General features: G+C 42.4%; 1 protein-coding gene across 5 annotated transcripts in view; it reads left to right on the top strand.

Moving 5' to 3' along the window:
• Nucleotides 1-43: 43 nt before the first annotated feature.
• The window catches only part of LOC131877473 (uncharacterized), a 13,174-nt gene continuing 3,007 nt past the window's right edge, over nucleotides 44-10,210 (top strand). For 3 of the 5 annotated variants that reach the window (XR_009372888.1, XR_009372886.1, XR_009372885.1), the window contains exons 1-8: nucleotides 2,275-2,888; nucleotides 2,949-3,078; nucleotides 5,241-5,297; nucleotides 5,371-5,475; nucleotides 8,177-8,311; nucleotides 8,388-8,519; nucleotides 9,184-9,352; nucleotides 9,961-10,103. Coding sequence is in view for 1 of the 5 variants with exons in the window: in XM_059223151.1 (XP_059079134.1) it covers nucleotides 2,599-2,888; nucleotides 2,949-3,078; nucleotides 5,241-5,297; nucleotides 5,371-5,475; nucleotides 8,177-8,311; nucleotides 8,388-8,519; nucleotides 9,184-9,352; nucleotides 9,961-10,103 (1,161 nt within the window). In the remaining 4 variants the exon portion in view is untranslated. Of the gene's footprint in view, nucleotides 245-2,272; nucleotides 2,889-2,948; nucleotides 3,079-5,240; nucleotides 5,298-5,370; nucleotides 5,476-8,176; nucleotides 8,312-8,387; nucleotides 8,520-9,183; nucleotides 9,353-9,960; nucleotides 10,104-10,210 lie in introns of those variants that run through there. The other 2 variants (XR_009372887.1, XM_059223151.1) reach the window with 2 other exon arrangements.

Raw genomic sequence — 10,210 nt, 5'->3', positions numbered from 1 at the left:
ATTTTTTTTAGCATGAGCGCAATGCTGTTATATGATTGCCAAAGCTTCTGATCAATGTCAAGTGCAGGGCGAATTGAATTTGAAAGGCCCAGGTGAGAGAGTGTCCAGAGAGGAAGAAGACTTTCTCAATTGGGCTGAACCATACAGCTTTCTCTTCGATGGCCCGCCAACACATGCGTGACATGCTTCATAATCCGAGAGTTTTTAACTCCACCTGCTCCAAGCACCTTATCAACTCTGACAGGTAAACACTAATGTTTTGTTTGTACGACATTGTTCACAGATAAATCACTGTATCAAGCGATTTTACTGTGTGTCTATGGGTCAGCATCAAATCGGTCATAGTCCCCCCCCCCCTTTTATAGGTTCATTCAATTTTGATTCGATTAAACAACAGTTATTCCGACCATATTATAAGTATGAGTATACTTCAATCAGGGTTGACGGTGTTCTTAGCCCAAACTAGTGAGTTACATTCGAGATCTAGCTTGCTTTCGCCAAAGGAAAACTTGATCCGCACGCATCCACTTTTCCGTAAATATACGTAGTTATTCCCTTTTAAGCTCAAATATTGATTGATATAAATGCGATAGTGGTTGCTTTCCATAACTGAGTGACCTAAAACTGCTATGGCTTGTTCATAGATAAATAACTGGATATGTGATTTTGTTTTCTATGACTTTGCCCTTTACATAGATTGGAAAAAAAGAGAATACAAATTGTCTAGACAACTTTTTAACCACGAAAAAGCACCTGCATCTGATCCTACAAGTTTGAGGAAAAAGCGAATTGTCTAAAGTGAAAAACTATCATATCTTCATGGTAGCATTTAGCTATACATGTGGAAATGCGGTAATCATTTTTTTGTAAAGGCTGGAATTTCGTCATAAACAGGCAAATTTTGAATTACGCTCATCCGTTACCTTGGGATTTTCATTGTCGTACATCACTGAAATATTATAGATATTTATCCAAAGAAAGAATGTCACGTTTAATTCGGGATTTCAATAATGAATATTCGCTATCAAGCTCTCTTAAAGCAAATGCTTTGACCGACCTCGTTTGTAAAAGAGAACAAGCTGCGTTTTTGTTCACTGTCACTTTTTGCTTGCTTACAGTTATGTTTATGATTCTGCTTAAAAAAAAGGAAACAGAACAAATGGTGCCTGCTAGTTGTTTTTACATTTAACTGCATTTTTCTTTCCACCTTTGTGGTGCATTTTCAAATGGGTTTTTGTCAACTTTCTTTCCATTTTATTGGGACTGCCCTGGTCATCCTCAGGAAGAAAAGAGCTTGAAAACGACGTTGATGTTTTTTTTTTTTTTAATTTGTGGAAATTGAGGTTACTGCCGGATAATGGCATCACTAAGGGTCAAAGTTTTGAACTATTTTTCCCATTTTGGGACAGAAGACTTTTTCTCGAATCCTAACCATAACATCCAAAATTTTGAGAAATTAAGAGATTTTTGTCATGTTGTTTGAAATCAGATTTAAGGGAATTACTTTCAATAGGTTTTTGCACATTATTCTATCCCAAAGAAAGGGAGGTTCGTTTAAACGTCGAAATACTCGTTATCCACCTTCTTACAACTGATTTGAACCTTTTCATTCCATATTTTAGCTGATTTTAATCATAGATTATTTTTCCGGGCCCTAGACGTAACCTTTCATTTTTGGCAAGTAATTTTTGAGGGAAGAACTAGTGATGAGAATGGATGCTTTAATTTTTCATGTGTATGACATGAGACTAATAAATCGATTATTTCTGTCTCAAATCATTGTGCCGCCGGCTGGCCAAAAATTCGCATTAGAATTATCGTGCATATTTTTCTATTCTAAGCATATATTCTAGTCGTTTCAATGAAACAAAGAAAAAGGGATGTCCCTAGAAGTTTTGAGGGTTTTTTTTATAAACACAGGCGATAACACATTTTTCTCTTGTATAATCACAAAACAATCACGGCAAATCTACCGTTAACGACCAACCTTGTCAGACTGAGATCGGGTTGCATTGACCAAACAAAAACGCGAGTACGGAGTCTGGAATTTGATAATTTCTATTTAACTTCATGCTTCAAAGAACGGATGGCAGTCGCTCTAATTCTTTATAATCTCCACAATTTTCCCCCTCACGCTCCGTGGCCGTGGGCGGATGCATTGTGAGATCTTAATAAATTATCATCAGGTCTAAATTACGTAACTTGGAATGGTAAAACCAGTTCCTTGTGCTTCGAAATTGTTCACTATGATCATCTGCATTCATCCCAGTCACGAGCATTTAAGAGCCCCATGAAGCTCCTACCCTGGTTGACCTTGTACTGGTTGACCTCCTTCATTTGTGATTCAAAACTCATTGAGTAAAGACCTATATTGGTGCTCTCCCCTGCCTTCAATAGAATCAATCGCTTTAGATTCATCACAATGTAATGGAACAATTCTCTACCGCGCACTCGTTGTGAGTTGTATTCAACTTGGGAGTGATCCTTCCAGCCTTCCAACGAGTTGTTCCCCCTCTCCAGCTTCGATCCCAATTCCCAAGTACCACGTCCCAAGAAGGAATCAAACCAGTGCCTTGCCCGCCCTCCTCAGTCTCAACCATGGAACACAAGGAACGCGAGGAACAAGGCGTTGCCGGTCCAACAACCACGAACGAGTTGTCGAAGCCTGTGGAGTCAGAGGAGGATTTCCTGCTCCATTTAGTTGCTCGAGACGAGGGAACCGATCCAGGTGAACCAGTCCAAGGAGACTTGAAACAACAACCGAACCCGGGAAATCATCCGACCGTCAAGCTGGCTTCCAATACTGAGGAGACGAGTGGTGCGGAAAAGCCCAAAGAATACATTTCCAAAAGCATGGAGGCTTGCTTCAAGGCGTTCGATAAAGACGAGTAAGAATCATTGACCAAGTGGTTGATGTACGTGGTGATTTTCAATGTCTTTTTTTCCAGGGATAACTCGTTGAATGTCAACGAGTTCACTGCTCTCCTCAAGGCTCTCTTTAGAAATGAGAAGGGCAAGTCCTATCCGTTAGATACGTACATGTGCAATGACCTCTTCTCCATTTTCAACATCAGTGGGGTGAGTTAGGATAACACGATTACAACATACATATTGAAGTAAACTTTTTGAAAATTTGATACTCGAGCGAGAACAAGGAATGCAATAGGGCATCATTCTTTTGAATTTAGAAGTATTTTTTCCTGCTCGGATGGGTGTATCATTAGAGCACGAATTTGCCAAATGGGCATCAGATCATGAAACAGTTCAGTGATTTAAGTTTCTTATGGTGGATCTGACTTGAAAGAGGGCAGTCCTCTAGCTTTGAATGATGCATTTCGCATTTGCCGTGATTGAGCAGAAATTTGATGCCGATATTTTCTGCCACCTGAATCTGGTCTCAATCATACTCGTAGGAATACGATGCCTTCAATGAAATTGAGGCACGTTCTTCAATTTTTTAATTGTAGGGATAACCAAGCACGATTGTCGACATAAAACTGGGAGAACGTACTTTAAATCGTATTGGCTTAATTTGTATAAGGCCTGATTGACGATTCAGCGAGCATAAATTTGGCACAGAATATGACATGAAATTCATAACTACATATCTTTTAAAAATAAATTTACTATGAAAGAAAGGTACTTGTGAAGTAGTTAAAAACATCACTACATTCAGCCGAATCAACCTAAACCTAGCTCTTCTGATTAGTTTGTAGTAATTACGAATAATTGTCACAACCTTGAAAGAAGGGCACGATCTATGCCACAAAAGCTTTTGTGACCTTTGATGGGTTTAATGAGCTTTTTCGAAGATTCACTGAAATCCACTTAAGTCCATTGGTAATGCGCTTCATTGACCAGTGCTACTTATGAAACATGAATATTTACATCAATCCGGGTTTGAAGTTTGATTTTTATTGAGACAAGCCGACGTCCGGGCGTTTCCATCTATATTTGCCGGAGTAGAGTGATGTGAACTAAGGAGAGAGGTGGACAAAACACGTAGTTACAAGCAAAGTTCTGAATTACGCAGAAAAACCACGAACTTGTAAGGGTCTTTTCCAAAGATATTTGTGGACTACGCAATCCAGCCAGAGCTTTGGCTAGTGCTTGAGGCCATGTTTGGCTGGCTTTTCCCCGTTGCTCTGTCAGTTACAGATTCATAGCAGGTTCCAGCCAGGTATTGAAATTGGAACTTCAATATGATAATATGAGTCTTTGTTAACAAGCTCCGCGGGACCTTTAGCTCGGAAGTGAGTAATGAAGAATTGCCAACCATATCTATTTGAAAGCCGTCAGTTACAAGGACCGAATTTGAATGTTCTCTAAAAGACAACATTCTTAAAAAAAAGAATGCGCAGGATTTGTAAGGAAACCTGCCTAAAGTCGTGCTATAATCATGAACCTGTTTTGTTTGTTACGTAGTCAGATGGCAGCTCTATCGCTCGTCTTGCTACTATTTGATGATGGGTGTTCATACGTACCTCGTCTTGGGGAATGACCACATTTAAGCTGTTAAAGTAGCAACTTATACTGACTATTAGATACTGCCAAGAAGTTTGGACCCGGCTAGCCCGTGATCGAACCGGGCATAGCGGATTGGAAAGCGGGGACGCTATTAATACGCTGTGGCTGCCAGCATATATCATTATGAACCCCTAGAAGGTGGACAGGGACGCCAAGTTCAAGAATTGTCATTTCCGTTTCTATGAAACGTTTTCCTCTCTACTTCGGATGTGACTACTTGTTCCAAGTCACTACAACAACGTGTTATAAATTTCAGGGCAATCGAATGATTAGGTCAAAAGTTATGCCCTCTTAAAGTTCGCGGTAAAACTCTGCATAGACTGAATGAGGCAGCCAGTTCTCTTGCGGTGATTGTTTGCCAACCATACATTTTGAGTCAAACGTTCGATTGAACTGAAATTCTGTGTTACGTCTACTTTGGATCGTAACTCTTTCGAATCGGGAATTTTATTTCTCGATCTCAGCATTCCCTTGCATATATCAGTGATTCACGCTATAATCAAACGCCCAATTTCTAGGGTGAGCTAAGCTTTTGGTATTATCCTCTAGAATGCTTTTTAAATCTTAAAAAAAACACTCCTCGTCTTTGTGCGATAGTAGTCTCTTTTGGTGTTATTTTTTGTCCACCACTCACCAATGTTCAAACTCAGTCAGGACAAAATGCCCCATGTTGTATTGCGCCAGTTCCCACAAATACTTTTTCATTATTCCAGGATGGCAGCATGAACAAGGAGGAGTTTGTGTATTGTTGGAACAATTGGATCAAAAAGGTATTAATCTGACGAACGAGCACCCTGAAAAAAAAAGATGAAGAACGTAACATTGTCACCCTCCTCTATTTAGGTTGTTCGTCCCGTCTCCGCTTTCATTGTGGTGGACGTTCAAAATGACTTCATTGATGGTTCTTTGTCCATTTCCAACTGCCCTGCGGGTCAACATGGCGTAGAGGTACGTAAGTTTGGATGGCATCTCTCGCCTTGAAATTATCAACACGCTCACCAAGTTTGCCAAGTAATCATCCAGAATGTGCATTTACGTACAAATGCCATACCAGCTAGTTCCCAAGCCATGTCAACTGATCGTGGTTGGTCGAGCTATTTTAGTTCAGTGTGTCCTTTTTTTGCTCATTTTCCAAAGTAGACGTTTGGAAGATGGACAAGACCTGTCCTTGCCTGGTCCATGTGGCTCTCTGATTAGCGGGGTCGGAACTCTGGTCACTTGGAGGAGTACCCTTGTAAATGGGCCATAAAAGCTGTTAGTCCGCTCTTGTGCCTGTCAAACTGTCCCTCTTGATTGTCGCTCATCTGGGAACAAGTTTCATGGCTCTATTACCGAGGAAAACAAAGCAAAAAATCGTTGCGGGTCATGACGCTACTGGCTGATGACCTTGGACACCGTCGCACAAAAGTTTAAGAGGTCTATTGATCGAGGCATCCGAAGTCCCGAGAAAGGCCTATATGGATGGGGGGCTTGTTCCAAAAATGGAATCTATTCCGACGATCATTTGGCACCTGACGTCATCAAGCTAGACACCTTCAACCCGTGCTTGGATCGTTGCGTGTTGTCGAAAACGAAGAAAAAGCCTCTTCTAAAAGCCAATCATACCATGTTGACTTCCATTTTCGTCTTATTTTCCGATCGGCGTATGTTTGGGACTTACCAGTAGCAACTCATCAAGTCATATTGCCAGTCTGGAAACTGGAATTTCGTCTGATTTAGGGGCAAGAAAAGGACGCCATCAAATTGAAAATGGCTTTCGGGGTTGTGGCTTGAGAGGAAGAAAAAAGGCTCCAACACGTCACGCACGATATTGGTTTAACAACGGACCCATCTAAGCAAAGATTTAATCTGACGTCACCGTCTCATGGTTGATGGTTCATTTGGAATGTCATGGCGAGAAAAGTCACCTGTCAAAAGGAGCCTTTAAGACCACAGGAGCTTCAGAACGAGCTCAAGTGGGACTGTGGGAGGGTGGTTGCCTTGTCAACTGGGGCCAAAAAGCCTTCGTCTTTTGTACCTTCGACCCAAAGAACCTCAGAACGCCCATGAGAGAGAGAGAGAGAGAAAAGCCACCCCAGTGAGGATTTGTTCACCTCAACCCAATTGGTTAATCAATAACCGATTCGATGCAAATGACTGGCGTGACGTCATTCTTCCTCGGGTCCAAACGTGGAAGAAGAAGGAAGACATGGAAGGGAACTTGGACTACTCCCCTCCCCTCCCCCTCATCCCATCGTTGTTTGGCGAAAAGCGAAAAGTCCGGGTTTCTCTGTGTGGTTTTATGACACTTTCAAGCGTAAAAGCCATCTCCTGCTTGCTTTGATTGTTGCCCCGAAAAGTGTCCCAGTTCAAGGTAGCCAGCGTATTGCCAATATTTCCGCCTCTGTTCTCGCAGGTTGTCGTAAAAGTCACGATAGGAGTAGTAGTAGTGGTAATAGGAATGGTAGTAGTAGGTGGACGAGAAGTAGTACTATACGTAGTAGAATACGTAGTAGACGGGGCCAGTAATAGACTCTTTCGTTAGTCCTTGTTCTCACTTGCTTTGTATTGATCAAACACAACCCGAAGCGAACACTTTCTGGAGCATGGAACATTTTCTCTCGTTAGATTGGGAGCTACGTACATGGATTTGTAGGCCCTAGAGGAAATGGCGACATGGAATGCAATTCCAAGCCGTTTAGTTCTCACCTTTGGTCTCAAGGAATCAATTTACCTTCCTCGCCTTCCATCCAACCATCCACATACCCAAATGGAAACAATTCATGAGAAGGAACATAGCAAAAAATATGCCGCCTAAGGCAAAAGGCGAGGAGTTTCAAAGTTAAAACTGACTCGGAAATTCAAAAGGCCTTGAGAACGTCGTCGTCGTTTTCGGGTTATCCATCAAGAATAATTGGCTTGATGCAGATTTTTGCTCCCGATTGAAAAGCTTCCTCTGCGGACTTTTTATTTCAACAAACTTCATTTTGACACGTGGAACAAATCTTGAAGGGATTGGAAGGTCGAAAACCGCAATGAACTACTACTACTACTACTACTACTACTACTAGTCAGATGTTTTCCAATGCCTGACATACAAATCAGAGGTTAAAAGTGTTGGCCTTCACAATTGCATGTTGTTCCTAAAGTTGGGGAAACTCGTCAAAGAGTTTTCGCCTACCCGAGAAAGAACCACGTCGTTCATTGTTGAACATGCAAAAAATGATTCCATCCCGCCAACCAGACGCAAAATGTCAATACTTATTTTCAGCTTCTTTCCCGATCCCAAGACCATAAATATGCGTGTTCAACCTTTTCCCCGGAGAGTCCACGCTTAGATGATGATTGCCATGATTATTTGTGCGTCGTATCTGTAGTAAAATTCACTGTGTTTAAACTACCCATAGCGACAGTTGCTTAGGTTGCAATCAATCTTTTTCAAAAGTTCCGCACAAATATGGAACTGATTCCCCGCATGGAAAGGCGCGTATTTGAAAGTCACTCCGAAAGTTTAGACATGACACTTTAATGGCACAATTTCCTCCAACGAAATCTTGGCAACATTTAATTGAGGCCCATTCAAAGTCGCCAATTTCTGTCTGCCCTCACGAATGATTTTGTCGGGTCTGCGCTTTTAAGACGGACGGTTTTTCCCCCTTGTTGATGGCAGGTTATCGACCCGATCAACAAGCTTTTGGACACGGTTCCTTTCGATGTGTACTGCTACAGCTTGGACTGGCATCCCTCCGACCATCTATCATTTGTGGACAACGTAAAGCTACGGCAACTGCACGAAACCAGTTTGGTAAGGACCACATTCATTAATCATTAGCTGGAATCTCCAAAGCAGCCAGAGAAACCTCTTCCGCGTCTATTTTCAGATCCAAGACCCGGACAAAGCCTCCATGTACGACACGGTGGTCTTCACGGGGCCCCCTCTGACCGAGCAAACTCTATGGCCACGACATTGTGTTCAAGAGACTTGGGGAGCGGAATTTCACAAGGATCTTAAGGTACTTCAGCTCCCTCCACCAAAAATGCACCTACCGACAAAAGGCTAGTCTTCATTATCGTTATTGGTCGGGTGGCTCAGCTCTCATAAGCAAGTAGGGCGTGTAATTTGAAAATGAAAAAGAAAAATACCACCACCGAAAGGGGAAGGCAGTTTGTAGGGGTATTTTTTTCTCGATTGTACATGAAAGTTTCGCATGATCTCTCCCTCCTCACCGTTGACATGATTTTCTGACTCCTCCTTTTGTACCATAAACTTCTGCTCCTGGCGTTCTCGGGGTTGAATTCCCGCCCGGGCTTGTAGTGGTCCAATGAGAACTTTTGCATTTGATTACTGTCCCAAAATAACTTGGTGGATTAGAGAGGCACTTGGCCCACCTGGACTAGAGGAACTTGTAACTACAAACTACTGCGTCCAGACTTCTGACTTTGGACGTCGCTGGTTGTTGGGAAATGGGACCGATTTGAGCCTGTTGCTCCCCTAAGATTCTGATCAATTGAAGAGCCACTTGTGTTCGCTTTACCAGCATGATTTGTGCCCAAAACGTGTACATAGAGGAATTGAATAAGTCAACTACTGTAAATCAGACTGATGTACATATTCATCCATGGAACTTTTTCAACTCCTTCTCTGACTGTCTTTTCCCGAACGCTCTTGTTACGCAGGTGGTTTCGAATGCAATGGTCGTTCATAAAGGCATCAATCCGGACATTGATTCGTATTCGGCCTTCTATGACAACAAGAAGATCAGCCATACCGAAATGGAAGCCCATTTAAGATCCAAGAATGTCACAGACATCTTTGTTTGCGGAATAGCCTATGACGTGTGCGTCGGTAAGTGTTTCTCTTCCATCGCTTCATCAGCCTTTGTCTGTCCTTTAAATTGCACCACTCGCGTCTCTATTTTGGTCTTTAAACAAACACACACGCAGACCTATATAGATAGAGCTTGTACCTTGGCAAACTTAGCACACTTACTTACTAACCATATAGCACCATCCAGGAACACGAAACCGCCTTGCCTTTGTCCTCAGGGTCACGAAGCTTTTTGCGTAGTTCAGATCCGCTCTGACAGTGCTCACCGTTGTGACGTCCTTTGGTGTGAGTGTTTGGTCCTTTTTGCAATTTTCAGGTTCGCAAGGGGAGTGTCATGATTTACAAAGGCATCCATAGCTTTATAGAATCGTATTCAAGCTTCTACGATAATCACAAAATGAGCGAGACTAAGTTGAAAACGGAGTTACTCCGACGAGGCGTGACCGATATTTTCATTGGCGGTCTGGCCACAGATGTTTGCGTGGGTAAGGCTCTCGTTAATGGTTCAATATTATCATCGCTTTCCTTGGTTCTGTCCCTACGCTTTCGCATTTCCCTCAAGAAGAGAATCCGACTTAGAATTGAACGACTCACTCACTCATTCCTTCATATCTCGAACTTTTCAGCTTTAACGGCTTTTCATGGATTGGAACTAGGATTTCGCACGATGCTGGTGGACGATTGCAGCCGCGGTATCCGGGACGATGTCATCAACAACACGAAGGACAAGATCAAGACTGGACACGGCCTGATCGTGGACTCCCATGAGGTAAAGGAGCGTGGTCGAATCCCATGTCATTTACGAGTCATCTTGTTTACGTACATACCAATCTTGTANTGCCCAATGATTCAAGATCGCCTCGAGTGAGACTGCAT

This window comes from Tigriopus californicus, chromosome 3, assembly GCF_007210705.1.
Source record: "Tigriopus californicus strain San Diego chromosome 3, Tcal_SD_v2.1, whole genome shotgun sequence".
Taxonomy (NCBI): domain Eukaryota; kingdom Metazoa; phylum Arthropoda; class Copepoda; order Harpacticoida; family Harpacticidae; genus Tigriopus; species Tigriopus californicus.
This window is presented reverse-complemented; position numbering and strand designations above follow the sequence as displayed.